The following is a 17,257-nucleotide window of genomic DNA, read 5'->3' as shown; positions in this document are numbered from 1 at the left end:
AAGCCCGAGGGTTGGGCAGGGTAAGGAGTGCCGCAGATGGGACTGGGGCAAATTCTGGCTTGGAAGACAAGGGTGCCTGTGCATCCTCTCCCACACCCTCCCCGCGCATGCTCCCCACCCCCCCGAGTGGATGGCACCTCCGGGCAGGTTGAGCCCTGCAGCTGCCCCTCCCCCAGTCCTTCCCGGGGGATTTAAACTCTGGAGCTCCGATACCGCAGAAACGGCAGACTTACGTAGTCTGAAGCCCGCCGCGTGCCTCTGCCCTGGGCGGCGCTCCGTTATCCAACTGGCCCGCCTAAGCCCTGCTTGGACCGAAACCGGACGCCAAGGCAGCTCTCTTTCCCCTGGGACGGGGCGGGGGGGGGGGGTGATGGGCCTCTGCCCCTGCCGCTCCCCCCCTTCCCAGAGAGCCACGGTCTGCCTTAGGAAGAGGCCAGCGCGCGCCGGCGGAGATCGAGCAGGAGCCCCCCCCACCCCCCGAGCCGAAAGTAGCTTTGGACTGGGACCCGGGGCGCCCCCTTGCAAGCCTGGGCTGAGCGAGAGGGGGATTCTTGGGACGGCGGGACGGACGTCGGAGCAAAAGTCCTCTTCCAAATCTAGCCGCCTCCGCCACCCCGCCCGACACAAAGGGAGCGGGAGACCGAGGGCCCCTCCCTCCCCCCGGGGACCCCCAGGCGCTTCGGGCAGGTCTTTCCAACTGGCCAGAGGCCCGGGCGGCGGCGGCACCTCCCTTCTGCCCCCCCAGCCCCGTATAAGAGCTCCAGCCGGGGCGCCTGGCTGGCCAGACGCTCGGGGAGCAGCTGGGGGGAGGGTGGGTCGGGGCAGCTGGCCGTAGGCTGCGGGGCCGAGGCCGGAATGGGTCTGACTGCCGCCTCCCGGAGGAGAGCCGAGGGGGACGCCTTGAAATACTTCGTGGAGGATCCGGGCACCGGGACGCTGTACAAGCGGGGGCAGCTTTTGGGACAGGTAACCCGCCTTCGCCCTGAAGGCTGCGCGGGGCGCAGGGCGGTCGCGGCTCTTCCGAGGGTTGCGCCGGATTCCCGGCAAGGTGACCGGAGCGGCCGCCGCGAAGCGCACCGCGTGTTTTCAACGTTTTGCCCCGCGACGGCGGCGGCGGGGAAGGGGCGGCGGGGCGGGCGGGGCAGCCGCCGGTCTCCTCTTCCAAGTCCCGAGGCGCCGAGCGAGCCAAGGTCACGGGCGGCAGCCTGGAGACAGACTGGAGCCGCTCGGCTCCTCCGCTCGGCCCGCCTTTCCTGCGCGCCCCGGGAGTCCGGAGCGCCAAGTCCTGCTTGCTATCGCAGCCGCAGGTCCGGTGGGGGGGGGTCGCCTCTCGCAGCCCGCTTTGAAAGAGCGTCTTTCCCCCTCCCGAAAAGCTGCCCAAATATCGGCTGCTCTTCTGCAGAGCGCGAAGACTGAAACCCTGGGCGGGATGTCAGGGCGAGTCCCGCCTTCAGAGGGGGCCCTGGTGGCAGAAGGGCCGCCGTCCTTCGGGCAGGGGCCGGCACAGACTGGCCGTCCCTTCCTTCCTCGGAGCAAAGGTCTTCTTTTCAGACCCAGAACAAGCCAAGTGTTCTGGGAAGGAGGTTGCGTCTGAGTGACACCCCCACACACACCTTCCCCCCCCACCACCAGGGAGCATTCGGACAATGCTACAAATTTACCAACACGTCCACCAACAGAGTCTACGCTGTGAAGGTGCTCTCTCAACAGCGAGTGGCAAGGCTGGGCAACCAAGGAAAGGTAAGTGGGATTGCGGGGGGGGGGGGGGATTTGTGTTCTTCTGCCAGATTGCTCTCCTGGGAGATCAGCTCCCACAAAGGGAGCGCCAGGCCTGCCTTATTGGAGTCAACTGACAGGGGAGAGGGGCGGCATGAACATTTAATGGAATAAATAGATGAACGAATGGCTGCAAGCTCCCTGGGCTGTCCTGTCTCTGGACTGGGGGCCAGCAGAATTAGGGTGCCCAGGCAGGAGCTGAAGCCTACTGACCAAGAGGTCAGGCGCCAGCTGCCCACCTGGACTGTCTCCTGCAGGCCAGGCCTGTCCACACAACTCCTTCCCCCTTTTCCAGCCAATTCATTTGCACTCCAGGGATGATGCGGCCTTCTGTTGGCTGACCATTTTCTTGAAGATCAGGGCAGTAAAAGTTCTGGAGGGGTTGCAGATCAGAAGTGGGAGGCAGCCCCACAAGCCTTCCCGGATGGACAAGCCTCTGGGACGAAGGGATGGGGACGGGACAGGGTCCCGCAGACAGCCGAGTCTGAAGATGCAGAGAAGGGCTCCCATAGAGCCAGCTTCCTTTTAGGAAGGGGGTGGGGTGGGAGGGAGATGAAGATGTCTGCTGAGTTGAGAGGGAGCATCTCGGTTCAGTGGGTCTCTGCTTCCCCTCCCTCGTCCCGCAGCTTCCTTCCTTCCTTCCTCCAAGTATCGGCTTTGGACGTCTTCTTTGGGTCTCCTCCCCAGGTGTGCGGGGGTTTCAGCTGATTCTAGCACTTCTGCTCTCTCTTGCATGCGCACCTGTGCCTGAAGCGTCTTATCCTTGTGACTCGGCTTAACTCTTTGCAGGTTCAACGCGAGATCGAGCTGCACAGCCAGCTTCAGCACAGGAACGTGGTGGGCTTCCACCGACATTTCGTTGACCAGGAGAACATCTACATGGTGCTGGAATACTGCAGTAGGAAGGTTGGGGGGGAGCCATTCTCTCTCTCTCTCTCTCTCTGAGGAATATTTAATGGGGAAGCTAATCAGAAGTCAGGAGCAGACTGACAACCTGGGCAGTTTCTAGAGGGTTTGCCCGCTCTGTTTTATGTCCTTGCAAGAAGCCCGCAGAGAGGTCAGCATAAGGAAGCACTCGGGCAGCTTGGAAGCAGAGCAGGGCCTGGGGTCAGGGGAGCTTAGAACAGAGCAGAGCAGAATGAATGAATGAATGAACCTTCATTGTCAAAGTACAACCATGTGTACACTGAGATAGGCTGAGCCTCCCTCCGTGCCCCCACCCCCAACTTACAGTGACACAAACCCTCCATCTTATTACACCGTGTGAGCTAATTGCACAACACACCGGCCTCGCAAGTCAATCATGCATAAAGTTTATAAAATTATATCCCGTTCAAAAGTGGGAATGGAGCCGGAAGGGACCTTGGAGGTCTTCTAGTCCAGCCCCCTCATCAAGCAGGTGAACCTATACCGCCTTAGACAAGTGACTGTCTAGCCTCTTTTGAAAAACCTCCAGTGATAGAGCACCCACGATTTCTGGTGGCAAGCTTTTCCACTGGTTAATTGTCCTTACTATCAGGAAGTTTCTCCTTAATTCCAGGTTGCTTCTCTCTTCGATCAGTTTCCAACCGTTGTTTCTTGTCCTGCCCTCTGCTGCTTTGGAGAATAATGTGACCCCCTCATCTTTCTGGCAGCCCCTCAGAGACTGGAATACTTCTATCATGTCTCCCGTATTTCTTCTTTTCTTTAGACTAGCCAGACCCAAGTCCCGCAGGCATTCTTCGTATGTTTTGGTCTCCAGGCCTAGCATCATCTTAGTTGCTCATCTCTAAATTTTTTCCAAACTCTCAACATCTTTTTTGTGGTATAGTGACCAAAATTGGCTTCATTATTCCAGGTGTGGCCTCACTAGGGTTTTATAAAGCAGTACTAATACCTCGCATGATCTTGATTCTATGCCTCTGTTTATACAACCCAGGATTGTATTAGCTTTTTTGGCTGCTGCTGCACATTGCCGGCTCATGGTTAAGTGACCGTCCACTAGGACTCCGAGGTCCCTCTCACAGGGGCTGTTTTAAAGTCATGTCTTGGCCAATCTGTACTTGCACCTGATTTTTCCTGCCTAAATGTAAAACTTTGCTTTTCTCCACACTGAAACTGATTTTGTTGGAAAGGGCCCATTGTTCAGGTTTGTCAAGATCGTTTTGGATCCTGAGTTTGCCTTCCGGGGTGTTGGCTATTCCTGACAGTTTGGTGTCATCTGCAAATTTGATGAGTTCCCCTCCAATTCTCTCGTCTAAGTCATTGATGAAGATATTGAAGAGTCCTGGGCCAAAGACGGAGCCTTGTGGTACCCCACTGCTTACTTCTCTCCATGTGGATGTGGTGCCGTTGAGGACTACTCGTTTAGTATGGTTTGTCAGCCACCAACAGATCCATCTGGTGGTGATGTTGTCTATTCCACCTTTTTTTTTAGCTTACCAAGGAGTAGGTGTGGTCTACTTTATCAAATGCTTACTGAAATCTTAAGTATACTGTGTCCACAGCATTACGCTGGTCTACTATTTTAGTGACTTTATCAAAGAATGAAATAAGATTGGTTTGGCATGATCTGTTTTTGACAAACCAGTGCTGGCTACTAGTTATAACTTTGTTTACTTCTAGTTGTTCGCAGATCTGTGTTTTGATTATCTCTCCTAGGATTTTGCCAGGTATTGATGTTAGGCTGATTGGTCTGTAGTTTTCTGGATTCGTTTTTTCCCCTTTTTTGAAGATGGGAACCACATCAGCCCTTTTCCAGTCCTCAGGTACTTCCCCAGTGCTCCAGGATTTGTGAAAGATGTGGTGCAACAGTTCTGAGATAACATCTGCCAGGTCCTTCAGAAGTCTGGGATGTAATCTGTCGGGTACCGGTGATTTGTATTCGTCAGGATCAGATAGGTGTCCTCTTACCATTTTCTTGCTTATTTTAATTTTTGTTTCAAGTTTGTCTTTTGCAGTGGTTTTTTTGGTATGTTTAGCTATAGTTTCTGACGCAAAATATGAGTTAAGCTTGATGTAGTCAGAAGCTTAATAGAACAGGGTGGGCCAAAGGCACGGGCCTGTGAAAGGCAGCTCCAGGCACAGGCATGCTGTTCTTTCTGTTGCGTGAGCCTCCTCTTCCTCTCCCTCCTCCTCCCCCTCCCCCTCGTCATCTCCTCCTCCTCAGCCTGTCTCTTCCTCCTAGTCCCTGGCCCACATTCTGAAGGTCCGGAGAACCCTGACGGAGCCAGAAGTGAGATTCTATCTGAAGCAAATTACGAGTGGCCTGCAGTACCTCCATCAGCAAGGGATCATCCACCGTGACCTCAAACTGAGTAGGTGGCAAAGACCGGGGTGCGGTGGGGCAGAGGGGTGTGTGTCAAGTGCTAGGCAGTGACCCACAGTCTGCCCCAGGCACCAAGGGGCTTCTTCCTGGGAAATTCCTGGTGTGGCTTGAAGCCAATGTTCCTTTATTTATCAGTCGCGTTTGTATGCCCAGCACAGAGACAACAACCAAAAACATAAAAAAGATGGGGGGAAAAGACAGGCAAGGAAGGACACGACAGAATAAAAAGGAATCCGGCCAAGAACCTCCAGCCCTGCCCAAGAGCCTGGCTACCGGCCCAAGAGCCTCGTCCACCCGTCACCCAGGGTGGGGCCACTCTGCTCGCTCCCCGGGGCCCTCCCTCTGGGCTGGCAGGAGGAGATCAGGACGCAAGGGGGCGGGTGCCTTCCAGGGTGACCCCACCCCGCTTGGCGGATGAGGGTGCTGGGAGCCCCCGGGGCTGCTGGGGGCCAGGGAAGCCCTAGGGCAGGCAGGAGGGTCAGTGCAGGCACAGTCGGGACCCGCCCTCAGACCGCCGCGTGCCCCGCACCCTCCCTTTCCAGGCAACGTGTTCATCACCAAGCGCATGCAGGTGAAGATTGGCGACCTGGGCCTGGCCAGGCGGGAGGAGCAGCCGTGCTGGAGGAGAGGGTGAGTGCTAGATTGGGGGGGAGGGCAGGCCAGGACCCCTGGGGGAAGGGGGAGGGGTGGTTGGCTGAAGCAGATCAGGCCTGGCAGGATGGCAGCCTTAGGCCGGCCTCAGTGGGCAGGGCAGCCTCTCCCGCCTGGCGTCCCTGCCCGGATTCATCCCTGGCCAATGAAGGAGCTGCCTGGGAAGCCACTGCACAGCCGTGCCGGTTGGGAGCCCGAGAGGAGAGGGAGGGCGGTTCCCACGTGCCAGAATAGACAAGCCCCACCTGCCCTGCAGACCTGCATTTTGCCCCCCCAGATTGAAACTTCCTCCCCTCCTCCTCCTCCTCCTCCTGCAAAACCCGCACATGCTCGATGCAAGGGATGCTGTCATAGAGAACCTGACCCCCCCTCCACCAGCAGCTACATGCATGTTTCTGAGTTCACCTTTCTTCTCCACAGAGTGGTCTGTGGGACCCCCAATTACCTGGCCCCCGAAGTCATCGCTAAGAAGGGGCACTCCTGCAAGTCAGACATTTGGGCCCTGGGCTGCATCATGTAAGTCAGAGGTCCCCCACCTTTTGGGCACCAGGGACCGGTTCCTTGGAGAGAGGTTTTCCCGTGGACGGGAGAGTGCGTGGTTTTGTGTGCTGCCTGCATCCTACGGATGGGGCTTTGCTTGTTTGTGCGGCCCTGTTGCTGGCATGCCACGGCCTGTTACTGGTCCACGGACCGGGGGTTGGGGATCCCTGATGTAAGTGATCCCCACGGTAAAGGAAGCGCGTTCCTTTCGCTCCTCTGGGGGAAGACTGGGCAATGCTCATGGGGGGGGCACTCAGGGCAGGTCTGCCTGTCCCTTTTCTCCCCAGGTACACCACCCTTGCCGGCTTCCCCCCCTTCGAGATCACGCACAAGCAGGAGCTGTTCCAGAGGATCCGAGAGGGCCGCTACACCCTTCCTGACCGCCTCTCCCCAGCCGCCCGCAGCCTGATTGGGAGGCTGCTGGCCCCCACCCCAGCCGCCCGCCCCAGCCCGGAAGAAGTGATCCGCCACCCCTTCTTCACCCAGGTGTGTGCAGCTGTCCTTGGGATTAAAGGCCAAAGCGGGGGGGAGGGGGAGGCCAGTGTGTGTGTGTGTCCCCCGAATGCAGCCAGCTCCCCCAGGGAGGATGTGGGGCTGCTCTGAAGACCGGCTTCTCCTCAGGGGACGGGGGGCTCCTCCTTCACAGAGACCCCTTTGCTCCTTCTCTAGAAGCACCCCTGAGTTGGCAAAGCTGTGAGCCCTCAAGGGGAAACCAAGGAACTCCGGAGAGGGGAATATGCAACAATAATACTACATCTTAACAAAACCGTCTCTGGACCCCTATTAAGCAACTTTCAATCGGTCAAAACCAGCAGGATTAAAGCAGGGCGAACACGAAAGTCCGCACAGAATTCAAAGCCCAAATGCGCAACAGAAGCGCCTAAACGGCTCTCCTAAAATTTAGAGCCCGGAGGAAGCTTGAGCCAGGGAGGGGCTCCCTCTGGTCTGCTGCCCCCTCCCCTCGCAAGGCAGCCGTCCCGGGCCGGAGCGCTGCGTTGGGTCCCTTCCAGAGCGGAGGGGGGGTGTCTTTCTGGCCAGCGGATTCTGGGGCTGGCCTCGGAGGCGCCGGGTGGGTCAGAGCCCCCAAGGGCCTCCCGCGGGTGAGCTGCTGCTGCGGTCGTGGCAGGGATCCGTCCTGACGGGCATGGCCATCCCCTCCCAGCCTCCCCCTCGGAGTCTGCCCCCCCTCCCTGAAAAGGGGTCTGGAGAGCCGCCCCTCCCCAGCTGTCACTGGGGCAGAGCCCAGCCTCCCTCTGGAGGGTCCTGGGCAGGAGCGTAGTAATTCGGCTTCCGTTCTGCCTCTCTCTCTCCCCAGCACTTCACCCCCGCCAGGCTCTCCTCCCGCGCTTGTCACTCTGCCCCCATTTTCCCTTTCGCAAACCCGCTTGGAAAATTCTTCCAGAAAGCAGCCATGTTCCTTTTCCGGGGCTCCCCTTGCCAGGACCCCCAGGCGGGTGAGTGCTCTTGGGAGGAAGGGGGGAGGGGGGAATTTGGCAGAAGGAGGGGAGGGAAGTGGAGAGGGGAGACCAGTCTCCTGCTCTCCTCTCAGTCCCTTTGCAGCTAACAAACTAGGTTTCTAGTCCTCAGTGTACTACAGAAAGCAGGCTTATTATCTAATTGTGTCCCTCTACTGCTGCCCTCCCCCCAGTGAGCCCTGCGCCCCAAGAACAGGAGGAAGCCCCACGGCTACAAGGATTGGGACCTGCTGCCCCTCCCCAGTGGGTAAGAAAGCCCCCCGGCTGCGTTAGGGGTCCCGCCAAACTTCAGCAGCTTTCTGGAGCTCATGATCACGTTATCGCCGTGATTATTTAGACGACCCTCTGATTGGGGACTAACTGAGAGCCCGGGAGCCATGCAGGTGGGTGCTGGTGGCTGAGTCCCTTTCCCAGTGAAAACCAGTCCTTCCCACTTTGCTGGGATCGTGGTTCGCTCCCACCACCTCTGTTTAAATTGGGGCCCCACCGAACTGCCTTTGCCGGGCGGTCTCTCGAGAGCGTCTTCTCTGGGTCCCCCACTGGCCTGGCCACGGTGGAGGGGGACAGGCTGCTCCCAAAGGTCACAGCTGCAGGGCAGTTGTGGGGGGGCTTCTAGCTTTGGCATCGCTGCTTTGTGGGATTCATGGGTTGCTTTTGCATTGCCCCCCCCGCCCCGGTCCTGAAGGAAGCCGCAGGGGGGAGCCCGGAGCCTGTGCAGGAGCCCAGCTGCCTTCCGCCACCCCTCTTGCTGCAAAGAGGCTCCCTGCGCAGCCATCTGCCCGAAGGTGAGTGGAGGCGCAGGGAGGGCGGTGGGCATGCCGCCCCTGTTCCCTCCCTCCCTCCCTCCGTCCGTCTACTTCCCCCCTGACAGATGCCAGCTGGGGCCCCGGCGGAGTGCTGGAGAGAGTAGACCGACGGCTGTGTCGCTGCTTGCAGACCATCCCACTCGGTGAGGCTGCTGCCCCCCAGTCTCCCTGGGGTCTGTCTTGCCTTCTCCTGGGGGCTTTGTCCCCTCTTCGGCCGGCCGGACCCTCGGCTGCTGCTCCTTCTGACTCGAAGGGACCGGCCAAAGGCTGGGAGCCTCCCGCCTGGGGGTTTCGACCCCTCTGGCCGTATTGTGCCAGCTCCCCTCCCTTCCGTGTTGTCACCTGGCAGCCCTGAAGGGGGGGGGGAGAGACCTCTCTGGAGCTGCCCCCAGCCCCCTCCCTTTCCAGGACCCGAAGACCTGAGTGGCATGGGAGGCTGTACGGTTTTTGTCCTGTTATTTTTCGATAGCCATTTTATATTGCATAGATAAAGAAGTAAATCCTGCGCATCTGGGAAGGGGCGACTGGGCAGCGTGCCAGGTGAGGAGCTCCGGTGCTCTCCTTGGCACAGAACCTCCATGGGAATTTTCTAGAAAAGACCCGCACCAAATCTTGGAGGACTGGAAACTTGACAGGGCCGGGGGGTGGGGAGCAGGTGGTGCTGGGCCTCCCTCCAGTTTAAGCTGAGCAGGGCGTCTCTCTCTCCCTCCCTCCCTCCCTCTGCAGTGGAAGAGCTGCCCGAAGGCCTGCCACCCGGTGCCAGTCCTGCCCACATGGCCACCAAGTGGGTGGACTACTCCAATAAGTTCGGGTTCGGCTACCTCCTGTCCAACGGGTCGACCGCGGTGCTGCTGCCCGATGGGACCCACATGGCCTTTTGCCCTCAGCGCCAGTGAGTTTCCCCCTTGTGAGTCAGGCACCATCGCACGGTCCCTGCTTTGGGTGAGGGCAACGGAGGCCCAAGCCCCCTGGGTGAGGGGGGGCAGGGTGGACCAGGTCGGGGTCCTGGAGAGAGGGGTACCCCCCAGGTGCTCAAGGCAGCTGGCCTGGCCTCTCCTGCCTGGGACTGCAGCTGCTCCAGCGAGGGCCTGCATTGCGGCAGCGCCCCCTCTGGCTTCCCCCTCAGGCGCATCTGCTACCGCAGCGAGGCGGAGAAGGCCGTGTCCTTTGGGTGGCGAGAGGTGCCCCCCTGGCTGGCCACTAAGAGGAGCGTCCTTCGCTTCTTTTCCCAGTACATGCAGCGGTGGCTGCAGGAGGTGAGAAGCCGGGAGGGAAGGGGCAGAGTATGGGGCAGCAGAGAGAGGGGGGCTGTGGGACACCCCCACTGTAGGCTGGGCCCCTGCCGACCCTGCCTCTTTTGCCAGGGGGCCCCACGGCAGACCCACCCCTGCAGACCAGCGTGGGACCTCTCCCTCCTGCATTTTGCAAAATCCAACGAAGCGCTCCTGATGCTCTTCAGTGACGGCACCCTGCAGGTAGGAGCCTGGCCCCAGCCGGAGTGGGCCGCCTGTGGGTGGAGGAGGCCGTGGGTCAACCCTGAGGTCAAACCACCCGAAGAGAGGTAGGTTGGGCTCTGCAAAGACCGAGCAAAGTACGCCGGAGGCCCATCCTGGCCCCTCCAGAGGGTCAGCTGGCTGGAACAATACAAGGCGGGCACAAACATTGGAACGAGTGAAGGGCCTCAGGCAGCGGCCGGCGCCACTCTAGTGGCTGGACACAGCCAGCAGCCACAAAACAGGTTAAAAACAGAAATGCGGCAATTGTTCAAAGGAGAATCAGAGCATGGGAGGGTTTGCAGCTGCGGCTGAAGGCAGAAGCGATGGAGGGCCGAGGGGAGCTGGCTTCTCTGCATCTTTGCAGCCTCTTGGCGCCTGCACCGTCTCCAGCCCCCCCCCTCCGGCTTTCTTCCTCGGAGGCTCTGCTGGATTCCCAGAAGGGGAAAGGGCTGCTGGGTTATGTGGGAGGGGGGACAGTGTTGGTTTCGGCTTCTTGAGGCCGCTTTGTGTCAATCCCAACCTGCTCACAATTCCCGGGATTCAGTCTTCGTGAGAAGCCGGGATGGCAGCAGAACAGAGCCAAAGGAGGCAGCCTTCCCCCCCCCCTTCAAAAGCTGGATAAACTTCAGCCTCCGTACGGAGTCGGGGTCTCCCCCTTAATAAGGGTGGTGCCGGCTTCCCCTTGCCCAATTCTGCTGACAGACCTCCTCCCCTTGTCTCTCCCAGGTGAATTTCTACCATGACCACACCAAGATTGTGCTCAGCTGCTCGGACAAGGGGGAGGAGCTTTTGACCTTCGTGGACCGCCAGCGTGGCAGCACCACCTTCCCTCTGGCCACCCTGGCACGGCGGGGCTGGACGCTGCCCCTGCACGAGCGGGTGCACTATGCCCTGCGGTTGCTGCACTGCCTCTAGCACCCACCTCCTCCCTCGGCCCAGTGTGCCAGCTAGATCCCATCCCTTCTGGCCACGGCCTCCGCTGGAAGGCCTGGGTGTCCGGGCCTCCATGGCTCGTCTTCCTTCCAGGGACCCAAAGGGCACACGCAGGCCTCCCACCACCACCCTGCTGGGGGGCAGCCAGCCAGAGGAGCCCCCCCATTCCCCGGCAAGGTCTGTGGGCAAAAGGGGGGCAGAGACTGGGTCTCCCTCTCCTAGCTCAGCATCTTCACCGCAAGGCTCTCCGGGTGGGGTCGGTGCCTTGACCCCGGGTCAGGCTGGTGTGGGGAGGTGCAACCCGGTGGTCTCTTTGGGTGTTGTGGGGAGGCTTTGCAAGCACAGTGGGGTGGGGAAGCCCTTGGCCATCCGGGTCAGACTCTGTGGCTGTTGCAGGGCAGAGTCCCAGCGGGGGGTGGGTGGGTGTCAGAGGTGGGCGCTTGGCTGAGGTGCACAGAGGGCGGCAGAAGGGGGAGGGTTTATATAGTTGCAGGTTTACAGGACGGGGGGGCTACAGAAGGGCAGGAAAGCAGGGGGATGTGTTGGAGAGAGGAGGAGTGGGGGCGTTGCAGGCAAGTGGGGGGAGCCTGGGAGCCCTGCAGAGAGGGCAGGGCAGGGCAGGCGCAGGGAGGGAGGGAGGGAGGGTTTTGTGGGCAGGGCGGGGTGGCAGGGACCGTCTGGCTGTGAGGCTGCGTGCAGACAGTCTCTGCTGCTTGCCCCACGGTGGGGATACTTCAGGCGAGGTGGCTCCCCTCGGCCAAGCCAAGCGGGGGTTATGTTCTCAGGGTTGGCTTGGAGCAGCCATTAAGGGGTCCCGTGAGGTATGGAAGCCCTCCCCCCCCCGGCCGACCTGGCACTAGTGGGGCGAGAGAGGCAGCTGGGCAGAGCAAAACCAGCTGGGCAGCACCTCTTTTGAAGCCTCCCTGGAAGTTGTCACCCCAGGGGGCCCAGGACAGGGCCCCCCCTTTTCTCCACAGTGCCAACATGATTGTTATCTATTAAATGCGTGTCTGCCACATCTTTTCAGTCTCACGGCAGCTTACAACACAATATGATTAGAAGCAACCTGAAGTCAAGTGGCATTATGACACAACCAAAACAAACAAACCCCAAACAACAGCAATACACAAATACACAAAGCGTCCGCAGGGTGTGATCCCTCCCTGCATCCCTCAAGTCTCTGACCCAGCAGAGAGGCCAGGCTTCCGGCCTCGTGTCCCAGCTGTGGCTCCTCCTGGAGCCCTGTGGGGAGCCTTTGGGGGCTGGGGAAAAGCCCGCACCGCCCTCTGGCAAGCGGCCTCACCCTGACCCGAACTGCCAGCGGTTGGGACTGGCAGAGGCCAAGCAGGGTCTCAGAAAGCGGCCTGGGCGCTGGGAGGGTCCCCGCAGAGGAGGCCATGCCTGGAGAGACCTCCTTGGCGGGGAAGACGGGCCAGCCGGGATGCAGAGGCGGGGGGGGGCACAGCTCCTCTCGCCTGGACTCAGCTCAGCCGCTAAGATTTAAAAGGCAAACTGCAGGTCCCCCCCCTCCATTGGACAGGCTCTGTTTCCGCCCCTCATCTGGAGACAGAACCACCAGGACGCTCTGAGCCCCCTACCCCTATTTTAGTTCTCTTCACCAGATAAAGTAACTGGCCTATTTTGCACTTTGGTGGGAAAGATGACAAACGGCTGGTGCTTTATTTAAAATCCATCAGATATTTTCCAAGCCCCCCCTCCACCCCTGCCTCATTTCCTTGAGGAGCATAACTGTCCACAGCCAGAGCAGCTAAAGGCCGTGCTGGCTGCTTGGCTCCTGCGTGGCTTCCCCGGATGATGGCGAAGGAGACCCCCCTCCGCTGGCCCAAAGGACTCCACGGAGCCCCCCCCGCCAGCCCCAGCTGTCCTAGGCCCTCCGGAGGTCATTAAGGGACGCCCAGCGCCGCCTTCGTCTTCGGGTGTGGGGAGGGCAACCCGGGCAGGAACTTCCCAGCGCCGCCTCGGGCTTCCCCGCCGCTTTTGAGGGGCCTCGGCTGCGAGGCTTCTACGCGGACCGCGAGCAAAGCAGCTGCTGCCCCCTCTCCCCAGGGCGGCGGGGGGGCAGCAGGTGCCCGAGCCCCCGTCGGAGCCCCAGCAGAGCGCTGCTAATTTGGACGCTGCTATTTAAATCGCAGACAGTCCGAAGCGAGACGGGAGGAGCGGGCCCGGCGTGCTAAATGCTGCTCGGGCGGTGGGGGGAGGGGGCTCGCAGTCGGTTAGAGCAGCCCCCTCCCCGCGCTCTTCCAGACCAGGCAGGGAATGCCGGAGTTCCCGCTAGATCGCCCAACCTCCTGCCCCGGCCGTCCTCATCCTGGGCTGGCACGCAGATGGGACATGTAGTCTTGCGTCCGGCGGGTCAGGATCCATCCTCCCCCAGAACTGCGCAGCGCACCGTCGCAGCAGGGAGAGGAAAGCCCGGGGCGCGGCTGTGGATCGTAGCTGCCTGCCTGCCTTCGCCGGACCCGGGGGGCGAGGCTTGGTCCCCGCAGGACGGGGAGGCGCTGGGCTGTCCCCGGCCCAGACGCCTCGCTAGCCCGAGGCTCAGCCCTTCCTTCGGCTACAGAGATTCCCGGGCAGCAGGGCGAGGGGGTGGCCGGCCCTGGTTTCGGAGACTGCCCTCCCCCCTCGACGGCGCCGTCGCTCTCCAGGCCGGGCCCGCGCCAAGTTGCGCTTCAAGCGCCGACGACGGAGCCGCGCCTGGCTGCTCCGGGGCTGCCGACGGCCGAGGATGCGACGTCCTTCGGGCCCCGAAGACCAGACGGGACGCTGCAGCCCAAACCGAACTTAATCAGCGTCGATGCACCCCGAAAATAAACGACCTGGATTTAGCCCGAGCTAAAATTAGCCCGGCCTCTCGCCCTGCAATGGCGGCTCCCGGATCCCCCCGGAGGGGCCGGCGGTGGGGAGGAGCCGGTCCCAGCGGAGGCCCGCAGACCCCCTCCGCCCCTCGAAGCAAGCCTTGCACAAAAGGCGCCGGGTGCTGGAAATCTTCCTGATCCCGTGGGCCCTTTATGTAGGATCGCTCTGAAAACACCAATAGTATTGCAGTGAAACGGGATCTCAGCATGAGTGTTCCCGATTGGCTTCCTTCACAGGGGACCCACATCACAGCCCTGCTGCTCTCACGACCACAAGTGGCTGCTGGGGGTCACCAGGCTGCAGACTCGTTCCTCTGACCCACATTTACGTGAGGTCCCCCCAAAATATGCCCAGTGAGTTGTCCCATGAATGCCCCCCAAACACACAGCTGTTGGATGGGATCTATTACAGTACAGCACAGTTGGAAGGGACCTTGGGGGTCTTCTATTCCAACCCCCTGCCCAAGCAGAGAACCCTGTGTCATTCGGGACAAATGGTTGTCCAGCCTCTTCTTAAAACCTTCCAATAATGGAGCACCTGCAACTTCTGGAGGGAAGCCAAATGATTACTTGATCTCCCTGGCCGGAAATTTGTCCTTAGTTCCAGGTTGCTTTTTTCCTTGATTGTCTCCCCCCCCCTCCCCCCCATGACAGCTCCTCAAATACTGGAGCGTTGCTGTCATTTCTCCCCTGGTCCTTCTCTGTGTTAGACGTACCCAGTTCCTGCAATTGTTCCTCATGTGTTTTAGCCTCTTCTCAGCACTCTTCCTAAAGCCGCAATCTCTTTTCTGTGTCGTGGTGACCAAAACTGCACGCAGAGTTCCAAGCGTGGACTTGTCAGTGCAGTATAAAACAGCATAAACTCTTCACCTGATCTTGGTACCTTAATTTTCCTCCTTGCTGCTCTGTGGGGCACTCACAACCTTAGAGGCACATCTGCCGCAGCACAACTGATTCCGCACATGCGTTACCCGAATCGTGTCGATTTCCACAGTGCAGATCCACAAACGTCTGGGGCGCATGTGGCTTGCAAAGAGGGATCCCGGGGGAGGCCTTGGGAGCCTTGAAGGCAACATTTTATGTCAGTCCCTGCAATGTGGCAGGTTACACCCGTTGTGTGTTACAATACCTTTGTAGTGCAAAACCAGATGCAAGGATCACGTATGGAGCCAGAAGGCTCTCTAGAGGACATCTAGACCTACTCTCTGCATAGTGTAGGAACTCTGAGTGAGGCCCAAACATCATCCGCTTGAATACCTTGGCCCCAAAAGTGCTCACTGCTTCACATGGCAGCCTACTGTGCAGGCGCATCATTTAACAGAACGACAAGAGTGGGAAGGGACCTCGGAGGTCTTCTAGTCCAACCCCCTGCTCAAGTGGGAGACCCTGTACCACCCCAGACGAGTGGCTGTCCAGCCTCTTTCTTAAAAAGACTCCAGGGTTGGAGCACCCACAACCACCCACAACTTCTGGTGGCAAGCAGTTCCAATGGTTAATCGCTTGCTCAACCTGGAAGACGTTGGGACTCAAGGACCCCAAAGCCTGCACCTCAGCCGGGGGTCCAAGAGAGGTCACGGAGTGGACCGGCCCTCCTTCCTGGCCTCGTAGGTGTTCCCCGTGAAGCCAGCACGGAAGAGGCTGGGGGTGGGGGTGACCTCCTGGCAGATTCCCCACCAGTTCAGGGGTGGACTCCACAAAAGTCCAGTTGGCTGGGATTAATGTGGGAACAATAACAACTGCGTGTACTTCCCAGGGAAGCCAGCCTGGATTTTCTCAAAATAACCACGTTGCCATTTAGGACATCTGGAACTGGCAGGACAGAACACTGAGTGTTGATGCTGTTGGAAATCTGACACTTTGTGAAAGTAATTTGGCTGCCTTACAATCCTATTAGCTGCACGTGGCCTCGGCACAGCCACCTGGCAAGCATTGCCTGTGAAATGAGGGGGGGCACGCTCCCCACACAGAATCTTATTTGGTTTTGCGCCTTAGCAGACACAAACACCCCAGGGGTCAGCTGGCGGGAGCTGCCCCCAGGAGCCCCTTCGGCCCTCTGGAGCACCAGCTGGATTAACCAGAGGGCCCTGTGCCCCTCCTGCAAGGGTGGGGGGAAAGCTCTGCAAAGCTTTAAAGACCGGATAGTTGCCTCGAGCATTGTGTGTGTGTGTGTGTGTGTGTGTGTGTGTGTGTGTGTGTGTGTGTGTGTGTTGGTGTTTGAATGGATTTGCTGATCTGTCCACCCTCAGGGCCAGTTTGTGTACGTTGTCATTCTCTGGGATTGATGTTTCCATTGTGTCAGCCACCCAGAATCCCATTCACAAAATGGCAGGCTGTGTGAACCCACTGGATCCCTTGCCAGATGTTTACCCCCCCCTCCTAGCCGCTGAGATGCCATCTAAGGCAAGATGTAGCTCGGGCAAGCTTTGAGCACCTCTGCCCCAAATCCAGCCCTCTGCCCCACATCCGAGTCCGATGGCCGCCCTGGGTGAGGTCACCATCCTGTACTGGACGCAGGAAGTGGTGGTTGGGGAGCCACTGGGTCTTGTGGGAAATCGGGTGATCCAGTCCTCATGATGGTGGGTGGGAAGCTGACCTGCACTTGTGGGGGCCGACTGAGCGCAGGCCCTCGCGTGACCCAGGGAAAACCAGGCAGAGCCCCCCCCCCCGCAGTGCCAGTTAACACAGCAGGCGCCGTGTCCCCGTGGCACTCCAGGCCGACAGCCCCTTCCCATTCTGCAGGATCCAGTCTGGATCGCTCACAGGGACCGGCTGCCTCCGCTTCCCATTCTTCCCTGCCTCTCCCCAAAACAGCCGCACGAAACAAGGACTCGTGCTGGGCTTTTCTCTCCTCCTCCCGGGAATGTGACCCGTTTTGGGATGAAGAGGAAGGGCAGACGAGCCCAGCAGCCCTGCCCCCCCCCCGAGGGTCCCGGCAGGTGGCCCATCCCTCTCCTGGCAGCTGAGCTGCCCCCAGGCAGGCCCCATCCCTTGGGAAGCCCCCCGCTGGCCGGGGACCCTCCTGTCCTGAGCCCGAAGGGGGGGGGAGCGGACAGCCCAGGACCAGCCGAGCTTGGTGTCTGCGTGGCAGGCCGCTTGAACAGGAAGAGGCCAGCTCTGCCCCGGGCGGGCGAGAGGGTCCGGGAGGGAGGCCCAGGACAGGCCTGGCGCTGGAGCCTCTCTAGGCCTCCGGCCTGACCAGACAAGCATCTCTGCCCGGGATGGGAGAATTCAGCCAACCTATTTAATCATTTTAAGTAACTAAAACATTATTTTTCGTCATTCACATTTCATTCTGTCCCTCCTTTAGCATCCTTTCTTTAATGATTCTATTCCACTGTTTCTTCGATATTAGTGTCACACACACACACACACACACACACACACAAACACACAGGAC

The 17,257-nt window shown here is 59.7% G+C and overlaps 1 protein-coding gene across 3 annotated transcripts; it reads left to right on the top strand.

Moving 5' to 3' along the window:
• The first annotated feature begins 824 nt into the window (after positions 1 to 824).
• Positions 825 to 11,993, top strand: LOC310632018 (inactive serine/threonine-protein kinase PLK5-like). Of its 3 annotated transcripts, none has more exons than XM_083348863.1 (15): positions 825 to 966; positions 1,633 to 1,740; positions 2,566 to 2,682; positions 4,943 to 5,072; positions 5,626 to 5,713; positions 6,155 to 6,250; positions 6,562 to 6,760; positions 7,590 to 7,728; positions 7,923 to 7,996; positions 8,435 to 8,534; positions 8,621 to 8,698; positions 9,282 to 9,447; positions 9,682 to 9,811; positions 9,920 to 10,030; positions 10,778 to 11,993. In XM_083348863.1, the coding sequence occupies exons 1-15, from the start codon at positions 856 to 858 to the stop codon at positions 10,964 to 10,966; spliced, it is 1,836 nt and encodes a 611-aa protein (XP_083204989.1). In that variant the 5' UTR covers positions 825 to 855; the 3' UTR covers positions 10,967 to 11,993. The 3 variants fall into 3 exon arrangements, with proteins under 3 accessions (XP_083204989.1, XP_083204991.1, XP_083204990.1); XM_083348864.1 differs by having other exon boundaries at positions 826 to 966; positions 1,680 to 1,740; XM_083348865.1 differs by lacking the exon at positions 9,682 to 9,811 and having other exon boundaries at positions 10,778 to 10,916.
• Positions 11,994 to 17,257: the final 5,264 nt, after the last annotated feature.

Source organism: Vipera ursinii, assembly GCF_947247035.1.
Source record: "Vipera ursinii genome assembly, chromosome: 1".
Lineage (NCBI taxonomy): Eukaryota > Metazoa > Chordata > Lepidosauria > Squamata > Viperidae > Vipera > Vipera ursinii.
The sequence above is the reverse complement of the archived record's forward strand: the minus strand, read 5'-3'. Positions and strand labels throughout refer to the sequence as shown.